The sequence below is a fragment of the Entelurus aequoreus genome, linkage group LG01, assembly GCF_033978785.1.
Source record: "Entelurus aequoreus isolate RoL-2023_Sb linkage group LG01, RoL_Eaeq_v1.1, whole genome shotgun sequence".
Classification (NCBI taxonomy): Eukaryota; Metazoa; Chordata; class Actinopteri; order Syngnathiformes; family Syngnathidae; genus Entelurus; species Entelurus aequoreus.
In genome coordinates this window covers 74,140,119-74,157,280 of record NC_084731.1, presented here as the reverse complement: position 1 = coordinate 74,157,280, position 17,162 = coordinate 74,140,119, and the positions used below count along the sequence as shown (strand labels likewise).

General features: G+C 36.0%; 1 protein-coding gene across 5 annotated transcripts in view; it reads left to right on the top strand.

The window, feature by feature from the left end:
• The window catches only part of LOC133657048 (lamina-associated polypeptide 2, isoforms beta/gamma-like), a 37,553-nt gene that overhangs the window by 17,773 nt on the left and 2,618 nt on the right, over nt 1–17,162 (top strand). For 4 of the 5 annotated variants that reach the window (XM_062057972.1, XM_062057963.1, XM_062057945.1 and 1 more), the window contains 8 exons: nt 3,633–3,762; nt 6,082–6,198; nt 6,271–6,308; nt 11,971–12,033; nt 12,097–12,168; nt 12,264–12,329; nt 15,155–15,238; nt 16,100–16,140. In XM_062057972.1, coding sequence (XP_061913956.1) covers nt 3,633–3,762; nt 6,082–6,198; nt 6,271–6,308; nt 11,971–12,033; nt 12,097–12,168; nt 12,264–12,329; nt 15,155–15,238; nt 16,100–16,140 — 611 coding nt within the window. The remainder of the gene's footprint in view (nt 1–3,632; nt 3,763–6,081; nt 6,199–6,270; nt 6,309–11,970; nt 12,034–12,096; nt 12,169–12,263; nt 12,330–15,154; nt 15,239–16,099; nt 16,141–17,162) is intronic. The other variant, XM_062057954.1, reaches the window with a different exon arrangement.

The window sequence follows — 17,162 nt, the reverse complement described above, 5'->3', positions numbered from 1 at the left end:
AAATTGTTTTTGGAAACTGTGGACGTCGTGTCCAGCGGACCAAAGAGGAAAAGAACCATCCGGATTGTTCTAGGCGCAAAGTTGAAAAGCCAGCATCTGTGATGGTATGGGGGTGTATTAGTGCCCAAAGCATGGGTAACCTGGGCGCGGCACCGCTGCTGCCCACTGCTCCCCTCACCTCCCAGGGGGTGATGCAGAGGACAAATTTCACCACACCTAGTGTGCGTGTGACAATCATTGGTACTTTAACTTTAACTTAACTTACACATCTGGGAAGGCGCCATTAATGCTGAAAGGTACATACAGGTTTTGGAGCAACATATGTTTCCATCCAAGCAACGTTATCATGGACGCCCCTGCTGATTTCAGCAATACAATGGCAAGCCACGTGTTACAACAGTGTGGCTTCATAGTAAAAGAGTGCGGATACTAGACTAGCCTGCCTGTAGTCCAGACATGTCTCCCATTGAAAATGTGTGGCGCATTATGAAGCGTAAAATTCCACAAGGGAGACCCCGGACTGTTGAACAATTTAAGCTGTACATCAAGCAAGAATGGGAAATAATTCCACATCAAAAATTGGTCTCCTCAGTTCCCAAACGTTTACTGAGTGTTGTTAAAAGGAAAGGCCATGTAACACAGTGGTAAAAATGCCCCTGTGACAACTTTTTGGCAATGTGTTACTGCTATTAAATTCTAAGTTAATGATTATTTACAAAAAAAAATGAAGTTTCTCAGTGTGAACATTAAATATCTTGTCTTTGCAGTCTATTCAATTGAATATAAGTTGAAAATGATTTGCTAATTATTTTATTCTGTTTTTATTTACCATTTACACAACGTGCAAACTTCCCTGATTTTGGTATTTGTATATATATATATATATATATATATATATATATATATATATATATATATATATATATATATATATATATATATATATATATATATATATTAAACAGCAATACTTAATGTTTAAAATAACTGATAGTTTATTTTAATGAATCTTTTTTTTTAATATTGTTTCAATTATTAAACTTTTCTGCAAATACATTAAAAAAAAACATCATGTGGCGTGCATAATAATGTCATTGAGATGTGACTATTATGAACGAATTGAGTCTTTTGAACGGCTATTTTTTTAATATATTTTTTTTGTTAATTTTTTTATTTTATTTATTTATTCATTTTTAAGTGAACGCAGTTGTGATCCGTTTCTCGACAATTTGCCATCCCACTGGTGACTGGACTAGAAAATGAGGCAGTCAAAAAAAAAAAATGTTTTGTTTATGTTCAAATTTTTATTATGCCTCATTATTGTTTGAATTATTCAGCTTTACCACTAACAAAAAAAATAATATAATAATAATTCACAACCTCTTTTATATTCTTAATTGTTTTTAAATGTTTTTGAATTTTTTTAATTTGTATTATTTCATACTATATACAGTATCTCTGTATGGCTGCTTCCCCGCGACTCAACTTTTTAAGAAAATGGATGGATGACTCTATATAAATAAAATAATAAACAATACTTAAAGTTTAAAATAACCAATTTATTTTAATGAATTGATTATTTTTTTATTACTGTTAAGTTTTACCACAAATACATTTCAAAACATCACGCGGCGTGCATAATAATATAAATGAGATGTGACTATTATGAACGATTCAAGTCTTTTGAACGGCTCTTTTTTTAAGTGAACGCAGTTGTGATCATGGTGTCTAGAAAACGTGGCAGTCAATAAAAATTGTTTTATTTATGTTCACAATTTTATTAGCCTTTTTATTGTTTTAATTATTCAACTTTACCGCAAATACGTTAAAAAAACATCATGCGGCGTGCATAATGTTATTTAGATGTGATTATAATGAACAAATCGAGTCTTATGAACGGCTATTCTTTTTTTAAAAATTTTAAGTGAACGCAGTTGTGATCCGTTTCTCGACAATTTACCATCCCACTGGTGTCTGGACTAGGAAATGAGGCAGTCAAAAAAAAAAAAAAAAGTTTTTTTTATGTTCACATCTTTATTATTCCTTAATTCTAGTTTTATTTATACTTTGTGTGTGTGTGTGTGTGTGTGTGTGTGTGTGTGTGTGTGTGTGTGTGTGTGTGTGTGTGTGTGTGTGTGTGTGTGTGTGTGTGTGTGTGTGTGTGCACACATATATATATATACACATATATATATACACATATATATATCTATAGATATATATATATATCTATATATACACATATATATGTGTATATATATGTGTATGTATGTATATATATATGTGTATATATATATATATATATATATGTATGTATGTATACATGTGTGTGTGTGTGTATATATATATAAAAATGTGTATATATATGTATGTATACACTACCGTTCAAAAGTTTGGGGTCACCCAAACAATTTTGTGGAATAGCCTTCATTTTTAGAACAATAATAGACTGTCGAGTTTCAGATGAAAGTTCTCTTTTTCTGGCCATTTTGAGCGTTTAATTGACCCCACAAATGTGATGCTCCAGAAACTCAATCTGCTCAAAGGAAGGTCAGTTTTGTAGCTTCTGTAACAAGCTAAACTGTTTTCAGATGTGTGAACATGATTGTACAAGGGTTTTCTAATCATCAATTAGCCTTCTGTGATAGTTGCTGGAAATGGGCCTCTATACACCTATGTAGATATTGCACCAAAAACCAGACATTTGCAGCTAGAATAGTCATTTACCACATTAACAATGTATAGAGTGGTATTTCTTTAAAGTTAAGACTAGTTTAAAGTTATCTTCATTGAAAAGTACAGTGCTTTTCCTTCAAAAATAAGGACATTTCAATGTGACTCCAAACTTTTGAACGTGCGCGCGCGTGTGCGTGTGTGTGCGTGTGCGTGTGCGTGTGTGTGCGTGTGCGTGTGCGTGTGCGTGTGTGTGTGTGTGTGTGTAATTTTTTTTTGTATTGTTAAAATGTTAAAACGCTCTTGCGCTAGAAAGCGATGTCACTGTCATAGCATGGGGATTATTGCATCAGCGCTATTAATGCTAACTGGGCGGTTTGCAACTTTTACAACATTGGTTCTGTTGTTGCTGCATGGGGGTGTCAAAAAAAAAAAAAAGTTTTTCGAATTAATCGCAATTCCTATTTGTAATGATTCTTAATAAATTTTTTAAAATCGCTCAGACAAATCATATTATTGATGTAGATGATCTATATTTGCTGTACAGACGTATTTACTGTAGAAAATAGAAGTGTTAGATACTTCTCTTGTTGCTTTATTTGTATTTATTACATGTTTGGGTAGAATTTTATTAAACAAAACCAGTTTTATTTTAAGTAATATAGATATCTTTTTTTCACAGCTGTTAATCTATTTTATGGAGGAATGTAGTTAATCATACAACTGGCATTCAATAATATTAAAAAGAAATGATTTTGGATAAAGAATCGTTTTAAATCAAGAATATATTCAATATTCCCAAGAATCAAAACGTGTGGTGCCCAAAGATTTACAGCAAATCAATATTAAAGTAAAAAAATAAACTTGTTGTGTAGGAGTTTCTACATTTATCCCAAATATTGCCTGCTTCCAGTTTTTTCAGCTCAAAAAAGGTAATAATTCCAGTATTTCATTTACAGTTAATTGTTTTGCAGCAGGAGGAAGAGGAGAAGGCAGAAACTGAAGACAAAGTCGATCCAAGCACGCTGACTGATGACCACCTGAAGGCTGCTTTGCTCGCGCATGGCGTCAAAATTGGACCTAACGTGGGTAAGATGCCCTATTAAATTGTTTTGAATGCCAATTTTATTAATAATAAAATATTGATATGAATTAAAATCAAATGTGTAATTATTACATCCATATCAATTTAGTTATAACTACATTATTTTTAAATTATCTTTTTTAATCAAGTTTCCAATAAACTCTATTTTCCTTACTATAAGGCGCTCTTAAAATCTTTTTTTTTTTTTTCTCAAAACTCGACAGTACGGGATAATTCTTGTTTTGATTACTGACCTCAAAGCAATTTTATTTGGTACATGGTGTAATAAGTGTGACCAGTAGATGGCAGTCACACATGAGATATGTGTAGATGGCAATATGACTCAAGTAAACAACACCAACATTTTATGTTCCATTGAAATTATGGAACATTACACACGGCGCTCAAAAATCTATCAAATTGTTTTAGTACGACTTTGGTAAGCTATGAAGCCCCACCGCTTGAAAGATTGTACTGCGACAACCAGGTGGTTTTAGTTATGTAATTATAACTAATTTCAATTAATATGAAGGTAATTACAAATATATTTTAATTAATACACTTATTTTTATTAATTCAAATGTAATACAATTTTATGAAATTTTTTTTTAATTATATATACAGTATATATGTATAATGTAATTATAACTAATTTAAATTAATTTGGAGGTATTTACAAATATAATTTTAATTAATACAAACATTTTATTGAAATATTTTATTAAACATTTTAATAAAAACATTTTTATAGAAATATATTAATTAAAATATGTTAATAAATTATATTTGTAATGATTACCTCCATACAAATTTAAATGTGTTGTAATTACATTCTTTTTAAATGTTTTTTCTCGCAAGTTTCCAATATAACTGTAGTATTGCTGTAGTAGTACTGTGTGTCGGCTGCAGGCACAACCAGGTGGTTTTAATTATAATGTAAATATAACTTAATTTGAATAATATGGAGGTAATGTTTACGAATACAATACTAATGAACAGAAATATATTAAAATATTTTTATGAATTCAAATTAAAAATATTTAAAATAAAACATTTTTTTAATTATATATACATTATATATAATGTAATTATAACTAATTTACATTAATATGGAGGTAATATTTACAAATACAATATTCAATAACAAAAATATATTACAATATTTGTATTAATTAAAATTAAAAATATTTTGTCATATATAATATATATACTAGAGATGTCCGATATTATCGGCCGATAAATGCTTTAAAATGTAATATCGGAAATTATCGGTATCGTTTTTTTTATTATCGGTATCAAAGTCCCAGGACACGTTGGGAAGACTATGTCTCCCGGCTGGCCTGGGAACGCCTCGGGATCCCCCGGGAGGAGCTGGACGAAGTGGCTGGGGAGAGGAAAATCTGGGCTTCCCTGCTTAGGCTGCTGCTCCCGCGACCCGACCTCGGATAAGCGGAAGAAGATGGATGGATGGATGGTATCAGGTTTTTTATTTTTTATTTTTTTATTAAATCAACATAAAAAACACAAGATGCTCTTACAATTAGTGCACCAACCCAAAAAAACCTCCCTCCCCCATTTACACTCATTCACACTAAAGGGTTGTTTTTTTTCTGTTATTAATATTCTGGTTCCTACATTATATATCAATACAGTCTGCAAGGGATACAGTCCGTAAGCACACATGATTGTGCGTGCTGCTAGTCCACTAATAGTACTAACCTGTAACAGTTAATTTTACTCATTTTCATTAATTACTAGTTTCTATGTAACTGTTTTTATATTGTTTTACTTTCTTTTTTATTCAAGAAAATGTTTTTAATTTTTTCTTATTTTATTTTATTAATTTTAAAAAAAAGGACCTTCTCTTCACCATACCTGGTTGTCCAAATTAGGCATAATAATGTGTTAATTCCACGACTGTATACATCAGTATCGGTTGATATCAGTATTGGTTGATATCGGTATCGGTAATTAAAGAGTTGGACAATATCGGAATATCGGATATCGGCAAAAAGCCATTATCGGACATCCCTAATAAATAATTGCGTTATATTTTGTATAACGCAATTATAACTTAAATTGATATGTAGGTAATAACAAATATAATTTTAATTACCGTAATAAAAAGATTTGTATTAAATTAAATTAATTACAATATTTTTAATAAAACATTGATTACAATATTTTTAATAAAACATTAATTACAATTATATTTGTAGTTATTGCCTCCATTTTTATTAAAATGTTTTATAATTACATAGTTTTTAAAAAATCTTTTTAGGCAAGTTTCCAATATAACTGTAGTAGATGCGTGTCTGCTGCAGACACAACCAGGTGGTTTTATGAGAGGACGCTGAGGAGGCTCCAGGCTGACTACGGACAGAAGACGTCAACCATCGAAACAATCGTCTTGTCTTCTGACAGTGAGGACAACCAAGCAGGTATTTATTATACTTTTCATGATAAAATCATATTTTTTTGTTCAAATCAACAACTGGTGATGTTTGCTGAAGATTGCGATGGACAAGAAGAGGAAGAAGAACGCAGCAAGGTGAGACCACTGTACATAAACACTACATTATCATTTGAATATTTACAATAATAATAATAATCATCATTTTAAATATTACAATTTTAATTAAAATAATTTATTTAATTTGTACATGTATATATTTTTTCCAAATAGTGGTACTCCACTTGGGAAGGTTTACATGCCAGGAAAAGTACACTACTTACAGTATTCCTACTATTTACATTTTTTCCTGTCAGCAATGGTATAAATGATATTTAACGTCACAAAACCGTTGAAATCAGATCAACCAAACTAAAAAAGTAAATAAAATGTCACTTTTTCAGCCTATCAGTTTGCTTGGATGTAGACTTCTTGATGAGGATCTCTTGTTGTTAGGCAGAGTTCATAGGGCTCAATAATAACTGTCCCATAGGCGAATGCGAAACTTGCATTTTTTTTTTGTCAATACCCTACATATTTGTGTTGTTTTTTTGTTTTTGTTTTTTTACAATTTCCCTTCTGTTAGCAATGTTATGAATTACAACCATTTTAGTCAAGTTGACTTAAATAAAAATACAATACACTAGTGGTTGTTAGATTGTAGGTTGTTTGTTGTCTTGTTGCTAGGCAGAGTTTGTAGGACTCAATAATAACTGCCCCATAGGCGACTGCGAAACTCACATTTTTGTTAGTTGTTTTTTTTGTCCAAACCCCACTTTTTTAAATAACTGTGGTGGTCCGTAATTTGTTGCTGTATAATATATGCAAGCCACGCCCACAAAACTGAATGACAAGCCACAAACCAATTGAATCACTGCTCTGTATTAAATATAAAATGTGTACATTTTATTCTAATATTGTATAATACAGAATAGTAATAAAAAGCTAAAAACATGTCAAAGTGCAATTCCACCATCTTTAAGTTCATTGTTCAATACTAGTACATTAAGTACGCTACTTTTTCTCCACTATTTTTTAATTTTTTTGCAATTACAATTTTTCTTTAATGTTAAAAATGACATTAATTTAAAGGTAACCAAAAGGGGTAAAACATTTTATCTGTCTAGTGGTGGCTAGAATGTAGATTATTTTGTTGCTAGGCAGAGTTCCTAGGGCTCAATCATAACTGCTCCATAGGACCATGACAAACTAACATATTCTGCATATATATGTATGTATGTATGTACAAAACCAGTGAAGTTGGCACGTTGTGTAAATGGTAAATAAAAACAGAATATAATGATTTGCAAATCCTTTTCAACTTATATTCAATTGAATAGACTGCAAAGACGAGATATTTAACGTTCGAACTGGAAAACTTTATTTTTTGCAAATATTAGCTCATTTGGAATTTGATGCCTGCAACATGTTTAAAAAAAGCTGGCACAAGTGGCAAAAAAGACTGAAAAAGTTGAGGATTGCTCATCAAACACTTATTTGGAACATCCCACAGGTGAACAGGCTAATTGGGAACAGGTGGGTGCCATGATTGGGTATAAAAGCAGCTTCCATGAAATGCTCAGTCATTCACAAACAAGGATGGGGCGAGGGTCACCACTTTGTCAACAAATGCGTGAGCAAGTTGTTTAAGAACAACATTTCTCAACGAGCTATTGAAAGGAATTTAGGGATTTCACTATCTATGGTCCATAATATCAAAAGGTTCAGATAATCTGGAGATATCCCTGCACGTAAGCAGCAAGGCTGAAAACCAACATTGAATGCCTGTGACCTTCAATCCCTGAGGCGGTACTGCATCAAAAAGCGACATAAGTGTGGAAAGGATATCACCACATGGGCTCAGGAACACTTCAGAAAAACCACTGTCAGTAACTACAGTTTGTCGCTACATCTGTAAGTGAAAGTTAAAACTCTACTATGCAAAGCCAAAGCCATTTATCAACAACACCCAGAAACGCTTCGCTGGGCCCGAGCTCATCTAAGATGGACTGATGCAAAGTGAAAAAGGGTTCTGTGTAGGGATGTCCAATAATATCGGACTGCTGATATTATCGGCCGATAAATGCTTTAAAATGTAATATTGGAAATGATCGGTATCTGTTTCAAAATTATCTGTATCGGTTTCAAAAAGTAAAATGTATGACTTTTTAAAACGCTGCAGTGTACACGGACATAGGAAGAAGTACAGAGCGCCAATAAACCTTGAAGGCACTGCCTTTGCGTGCCGGCCCAGTCACACAATATCTACGGCTTTTGAAACACTCACAAGTGACTGCAAAGCATACTTGATCAACAGCCATACAGGTCACACTGAGGGTAGCCGTATAAACAACTTTAACACTGTTACAAATATGCGCCACACTGTGAACCCACACAACAGAACAAATACCCAGAACCCCTTGCAGCACTACCTCTTCCGGGAGGCTACAATATACACCCCCCGCTACCCCCCCTTCCCCCCACCGCAACCTCGCCCCCCTAACCCCGCCCACCTCAACCTCCTAATGCTCTCTCAGGGAGAGCATGTCCCAAATTCCAAGCTGTTGTTTTGAGGCATGTTAAAAAAAAATGCATTTTGTGACTTAAATAATAAATATGGCAGTGCCATGTTGGCACTTTTTTCCATAATTTGAGTTGAAGTTCTCTTATTTTGGAAAACCTTGTTACATTGTTTAATGCATCCAGCGGGGCATCACAACAAAATTAGGCATAATAATGTGTGAATTCCACAACTGTATATATCGGTATCGGTTGCTATCTCTCTCTCTAGGTCATCCTCAGACGAGCCTTCCATCGTTGCTTCCAGTCATCCCGATTCTCCATACATTTGGCCAGTTCCTTGGTACTCTGAGCTCCTGCATCCTTCTTGAGTATGTCCACGTATGTTAGTGTGGGACGTCCTCTTGACCGATGCCCATGTGTTGGTTCCTACAGTACCAATTTGCTGGCTGGCAGCTCCTGATGCCTTTGGCAGTGCCCTGCTAGTCTCATTCTCCTTACAGCAATCTTCTCGCTCACCCTTGGTATTCCCTTGTAGAGGACTCTGTTGGTTACGTGCGCACTCTTGTTGATGTTATGCACTGCACGCAGCATCCTGGTGTAGCAACCATCCAGAGACCTCTCCAGGGTTGGCTTCAGGGTCCAGCATTCGCTGCCATAGAGGAGAACGGACTCAACTGTCGCGTAGAAGAAGCTGAGTTTGATTTGGCGGGGGAGGTTGTAGTTCCATACATTGGTCATGCCGTTCAGGGCCCTCCATGCAAGTGCCTTCCTCACTTTTAAATCCCGCTCAGTTGAGTTGACCCATCCGCCCAGGTATTTGAAGTCCTCAACTTCTTTCAGCAGAGTGCCTCCTGCTGTTATCAGAGGTTGATGTTCTGGTGGAACATTGTAGGTCATGACCTCAGTTTTCTTGGCATTTAGCCTAAGGCCAACCTTGGCGCACTTTTGCTCTACCCTGTGTAGGAGTTCTTGTGCTTGTTCCACATTGTTGGAGAGCAGACTGATGTCATCCGCATAGTCAAGGTCTGTCAGGACCACTGCCGGTTGTCGACTTGACTTCCTTGGTGTCAGCGTGAAGCCAAGTTCCTGCTCTCGCCCATTTATTGCCTTCCTGAGCGCATGAAAAGGACTATGATGAAGAGGAAGGGGGCTAGTGTATCCCCTTGTATAACTCCAGCCAGGATGTCAAACTCCTCGCTGTTGCCATCTGGGGTCACCACCCTGGCCCTTGTTCCTGCGTACATGGACTCTATTGCTCGGAGTAGGTTCGGAGGAATACTGTATGCCTTCAAGATCTTCACCATCGTGCCTCGATGTATCGAGTCAAATGCCTTTTTGAAGTCTATGAAGCATAGGACTGCAGTCAGGTTGTCCTTCCTCACCTCCTCAATCAATCTCCTAAGTGCCAAGATCTGGGCTGTAGTTGTTCGTCCTTCTCGAAAGCCGTTCTGATTTACTCTCAAGTGAGGGTCGATTGCATGCCGGACCCTGTTTAGGATCATGCGGTTGTAGACTTTCGCAGTGATACAGGTCAGGCTGATGCCTCGGTAGTTGTCTGGCTTCGAGAGGTCTCCGGATTTGGGCACTGGCACGATGTTTGATAGAGACCACATATCAGGCAGCCGATTGTGCAGCAGAGCAAGGTTACAGAACTCTAGAATGATGTCATCAAGATCACAGTTCTTCACGACCTCTGGGGGTATGCCGTCCGGGCCAGCGCTTTTTCCCACTCTTACTGTGGCTTTTGCCCTGGCGAGCTCTCAGAGTGTGAAGGGACCATCGTTGATGTTCAGGTTTGGGAGGACTGATGGTATTTCTTCTTCCTCAGCTGCATCTGCTGTTTCTCCCAGCAGCCTTTTGAAGTGACTGGACCAGGTTGTCACCCTCTCCTCCGGGCTGTGTCCCTCCACCTGTCCCTCCTTGGTCCTCTTACGCCCCGTCATCTCATTGATGACCCTCCAGGCCTCCCCATACTGTTGTTCACCTTGCGCCGCCTGCACCCTCCGCACTCTCTCCATCAGTTCTTCCCCTTTGATATCATAGCATCTGAAAATAAACTGTTTGGCTTCATTCAGCTCGCCACGCCTCTCCACAGTTGGTTCCCGCTCAAAGTTGAGGCGGGTTTCCTCCACCATCCCTCGTGCTGCTACGACCTCTGGGTGTTTGGATCGTCTGGAGGTACTGACTCTCTCCATCATGGGCACGCACAGCCTGGTTGCCTTCTCATTCGCTATCGGTATTTGTAATTAAGAGTTGGACAATATCGGAATATCGGATATCAGCAAAAAAGCCGTTATCGGACATCTCTAGTTCTGTGGTCTGACGAGTCCACATTTCAAATTGTTTTTGGAAACTGTGGACGTCATGTCCAGCGGACCAAAGAGGAAAAGAACCATCCGGATTGTTCTAGGCGCAAAGTTGAAAAGCCAGCATCTGTGATGGTATGGGGGTGTATTAGTGCCCAAGGCATGGGTAACTTGCACATCTGGGAAGGCGCCATTAATGCTGAAAGGTACATACAGGTTTTGGAGCAACATATGTTTCCATCCAAGCAACGTTATCATGCTGATTTCAGCAATACAATGGCAAGCAACGTGTTACAACAGCGTGGCTTCATAGTAAAAGAGTGCGGGTACTAGACTGGCCTGCCTGTAGTCCAGACCTGTCTCCCATTGAAAATGTGTGGCGCATTATGAAGCCTAAAAATCCACAAGGGAGACCCTGGACTGTTGAACAACTTAAGCTGTACATCAAGCAAGAATGGGAAAGAACTCCACATCAAAAATTGGTCTCCTCAGTTCCCAAAAGTTTACTGAGTTTTGTTAAAAGGAAAGGCCATGTAACACAGTGGTAAAAATGCCCCCGTGACAACTTTTTGGCAATGTGTTGCTGCCATTAAATTCTAAGTTAATGATTTGCAAAAAAAAAAAAAAAAAATGAAGTTTTTCAGTGTGAACATTAAATATCTTGTCTTTGCAGTCTATTCAATTGAATATAAGTTGAAAATGATTTGCTAATCATTGTATTCTGTTTTTATTTACCATTTACACAACGTGCCAACTTCACTGGTTTTGATATATTTATATATATATATTTTTATATATATATATATATAAACCACATTTTTCTTCCCTTTTCTTTTTAGTCAGAGAAGTCTGTCAGGAAGTGAAAATGCTAATAATTGTATTTTGTGTGACCGTCCATCTTTTGAGTTTTTAATATGTAATTTTTTTTTCAGCATGCTGTCATTCGCAGCTCCCAGCTGAAAGTTAGCAAACCTGTGTCGACGTTTGAAACCAAGGCAAGTAGCTTGAATTGACACCATGGCTCTAACTGGTTGTTGCTTTAATGAGTCTTCTGTCAGGTGTTGGCCGGATCCATCCAGAGTTGCACTTCTCCAACGGAGAACTTCAGCATCACTCAAATGGTGCAAGAGGTTGTAGTTTCACTTTATTTTTCCAATCTTTTTGCTGCTGGAATGCAGGAAAACATTTCCAATCCATGTTTTTTTGTCTCTCTGCAAAACAACAGATGGAGGGTCGGAGGTCAAAGGTGAATGACTGCGAAATACGCCGACGTTGGTCTTCGTCCGACTCCGTGAGTTTGTCCTGTTTGGTGTTGTCGAACCGAGATGCTAACGTTAGAATGCGATGAGTACAAAGTTATATCACTCTGAGGCTAAACAAAATTCTAGCATGCTAACAGTTAGCAAGTGTAACATACCAAGTTTTATGTCTCTGAGGTGTACTGTGGAAACATTTACTGGGTATTGCTATATGTTAGCTGTGAGTATACTACCTTTTTCAGACGAAACCTTAATCATTTATATAACTTGGTACTTGACACATGTTAACTGTTAGCATGCTAACCTTTTTAGCTAATTTTTCAACTGAACACCTCAGTCATACAACTTGGTACTTGACACACACACGTTAAACTTAACATACTGTTAGCATTCTAACTTTTCTACATACAACTTGGTAATTGACATATAAAGTTAAAGTACCAATGATTGTCACACACACACTAGGTGTGGTGAAATTATCCTATGCATTTGACCCATCACCCTCACCCCCTGGGAGGTGAGGGGAGCAGTGAGCAGCAGCGGAGGCCGCACCCGGGAATCATTTTTGGTGATTTAAGCCCCAGTTCCAACCCTTGATGCTGAGTGCCAAGCAGGGAGGTAATGGGTGCCATTTTTATAGTCTTTGGTATGACTCAGCCGGGGTTTGAACTCACAACTTACCGATCTCAGGGCAGACACTCTAACCACTAGGCCACCGATGTTAACCGTTAACATGGTAATGTTACCATTTTATAGCCAACACCTCAGAGTCATATGACTTGATACTTTGCACATGCTAGCTTTTACCATGCTAACCTTTTAGCTATTTTTGCAGCTTTACATCTCAGTCATACAACTTGGTACTTGATGCATGTTAACGTAAGCATGCTAACTTTTTAAGCGAATTTTTCAACTGCACATCTTAGTTATACAACTTGGTACTTGACATGTCTTAACTGTTAGCATTTTACAGCCGTACGGAGTCGTATAACTTGGTATTTTGCAAATGTTAGCATGCTAACTTTTTTTAGCCAATTTTGAATCCATACATCCCAGTCATAACTAGGTACTTGATACATGCTAACTTTTTAGTTATTTTTACAGCTGAACACCTCAGTCATATTACTTGATATTTGGCACATGCTGTCTGTTACCATGCTAACTTTTTAGCCAATTTTGCAACCGTACGTCTCAATCAAATAACTTGGTACTTGATACATGCTCACTTTTTTTAGCCAATTTTGCAGCTGTAGCCTTCAGTCATATAATTTGGTACCTGACCCACGTAAACGTTAGCATGCTAAATGTTTTAGCTAATTTTGCAACTGAACACCTTAGTCATACAACTTGGTACTTGACATATTTTAACTGTTAACATACTAATGTTAGCATGCTAGCGCAAACATTATTAGCCATTTTTACAGCTGTACATGTAAGAGTCACATGACTTGGTATTTGGCACCTTTTAACTGTCAGCATGCTAACTGTTTTTAGCCAATTTTGCAGCCCTACACCTCAGTCATAATTGAGTTCTTGATACATGCTAAGTTTTTATTTTTTATTTTTACAGCTGAACACCTCCAGAATCATATAACTCCATATTTAGTGCATGCTAGCTGTTACCATGCTAACCTTTTAGCTAATTTTACAGCCTTCCATCTCAGTCATACAACTTGGTACTTCGATACATGCTAACTTGTTTAGCCAATTTTGCAGCTGTACACCTCAGTCATATAACTTGGTACTAGATGTATGCCAGCTGTTAGCATGCTAACTTTAGCATGCTCGTATACTAACATGTATATGCTAACTTTTTAGCCATTTTTGCAGCTGTACACCTCAGTCATATAACTTTGTACTAGATGTATGCCAGCTGTTAGCATGCTAACTTTAGCATGCTCGTATACTAACATGTATATGCTAACTTTTTAGCCATTTTTGCAGCTGTACACTCCAGTCATATAACTTGTTACGTGACACATATTAACTGTTAGCACGCTAAATGTTTTAGCTAATTTTTCAACTGAACACCTTAGTCATACAACTTGGTACTTGACATATGTTAACTGTTAACATACTAATGTTAGCATGCTAGCACAAACTTTTTTTCTTAGCCATTTTTAAAGCTGTTCATGTAAGAGTCATATGACTTGGTATTTGGCACATGTTAACTGTTAGCATGATAAATGTTTTTAGCCACTTTCGCAGCCCTATACCTCAGTCATAATTTGGTTATTGATACATGCTACGTTTAATTTTTTATTTTTACGGCTGAACACTTCAGAGTCATATAACTCCATATTTATTGCATGCTAGCTGTTACCATGCTAACCTTTTTAGCTAATTTTACAGTCTTACATCCCAGTCATACAACTTGGTACCAATTTTGCCGCTGTACACCTCAGTCATATAACTTGGTACTAGATATGTGCCAGCTGTTAGCATGCTAACTTTAGCATGCTAGTACACTAACATTTGTATGCTAACTTTTTTAGCCATTTTTGCAGCTGTACACTCCAGTCATATAACTTGTTACTTGACACATAAAAACTGTTAACATGCTAACTTTAGCATGATAGCATTCCTGAAAATTTGGTGGGTCACGGCATCGGGAAGGACTCCACACACTTCAATCCTCCAGGACTACACGATGGCTGCCCGCTGCGCTTCAAGAGAGGATGGTTCAAATGCAGAGACTTTAAATCTACAATCCAGAAAATCACTTTAAATGAACTAAATCATATTGATATGTTTTTATGATGCTGTCTGGACACATCGGAACATAATCATAAAGCCATGTTTGCACAATAGTGGATATTTTAAGTCATATTAGGGCTTGAACATGCACTTTTTTCAGGTGGACATGACGGCAGGTGTGGATGAGAGGAGGCAATCCCAACACTTTACTCCAATGGTGTCACTTTCTGAAAGACAAGAAAAGGTGCAGTCTCTTAATAAGTTTTCCTTACCTTTATACATTCATTCATATTATTATTAGTAAATAATTATAATCATAATTATGATTATAATTATTATACTTATAAATATAACTTATTGTCATTATACTAATTATTATATTCATTTTAGTAATTTTACTAATATGATTATCAAACCTGCATTTACAATAACTATTAAAACTAATAATACATATTTATTATAATTTTATAATTATAATAGTTATAGTTTATTATAATCATACTTATTTTCACTATATAATCATAGTAATTATTATTCTAATGTTGAACCCTGCCATTCATAATAATAATGACTATAATTATTTTAATTATTATAAATGGCAGGTTTGGTAATTATTATTAGTATAATTAGTATTTTATTATAATTATTGTAATCATAATAGTATTGATTATAATGATTCTTAAAAATATAATATTGTAGTCATATTTATTATTAAAATTCTATTATTTTAATCATTGTATTTACTTTTATAATGATGATTATAATGATGATTATAATTATCTTCATTATTGTATCAATTTTATATCAATATCTTAATTACTATGTTATTGTTTTATCAGTATTATTATTAATCCAAATGTTTTATAATAGTACTATTATAATTATTTTATCATTATTAGTAATATAATAATAATGATACAAATATTACCATGTTATTATTATTAAGAATGGCTGTATTAAACCAAAAATCACACCATAATGATTTTTAAGTATGTTTGTTTGATAACTTGCTTTTAGGCCCTTTGACCTCTTTACAGTTTTTGTTTTTAATTGTGTGCTTTACAAAGTTTTTGAAGGTACTTATTTTCTACGTTGTGCATTCAAGGAGTTACTTCCTGACATCGCGACCACACCCACGGCCATCAGGTGAGTGACATCACAATTTGATAGAACAACTTTCACAAAGCAAATTGTGGCCATCGTAAAACCAACAAATGTTTTCCTGGCGGTTATATAAGAAGTAAAAGCACGGTCGACGTAAGTCAACGCTAACTTGGTAGCAATTTCATTTCTTGCAATCAACTTGCAACACGTGTATACTTCAATTACAAAATTATACTCATGTGAATTATGCTAGTCTGCACATTTTTAAATGTTTGACTTTGTCTAATGCAGGGGTGGGCAATTAATTTTTACCGGGGGCCGCATGAGCAACCCGAGCACTGCTGGAGGGCCACATCGACAATATTTCAATTAAATTTTGCTCAATATTATTTTTGATATATACCGTAAGATAAATAATAATAATAATAATAATTAATAATAATAGTAATACTTCAACATAGTGTGTGTAACAGCATTCCATGACTAATATAAATAAATTAACAATAATAATTGACAGTAAAATAAGCACACGTATGACTGAGGAGTCATAGTGTAACTTTGTGTGGTGTTTGAGTTGTCCGACTTTTTGTGTGGCCATAAACGCACCAGTGGTTTAGTGCTATGCGTGTTGGTGACAGATGACAAGTTGGTTTTGGCCTGGTTTGTACGGCAGAAAATGACTAGTTTTTCGAGATAGAATTGTTTTACTCATGTTTTTGGTGTGGTTATGTCCGAATATAAACAGTTTTGCTCAATAAAGTGATCGATATAATTCCTGTCCTCGAAACATCTGGATAGACGTTACAATAATTGAACGGTGTTCAATTGAACGGTGTTGACGAACACCGTTCGGGCCGCTTGTTGTCACTGTCACTCAGAGTTGCATTGCAAAATTACATAGGACAAATGTGTTTATTTTGTTTACAATTCAGATGGGATTTGATTTGGTGCGCGGCATATATTTGCTGCGCGCAGCAGACGCTTGAGCAGTGCGCAATTGCGCAGGCACGCACCTTAGAGGGAACGTTGCTTTGCAGTCCATGTCTTGTTGGAAACACGCCATT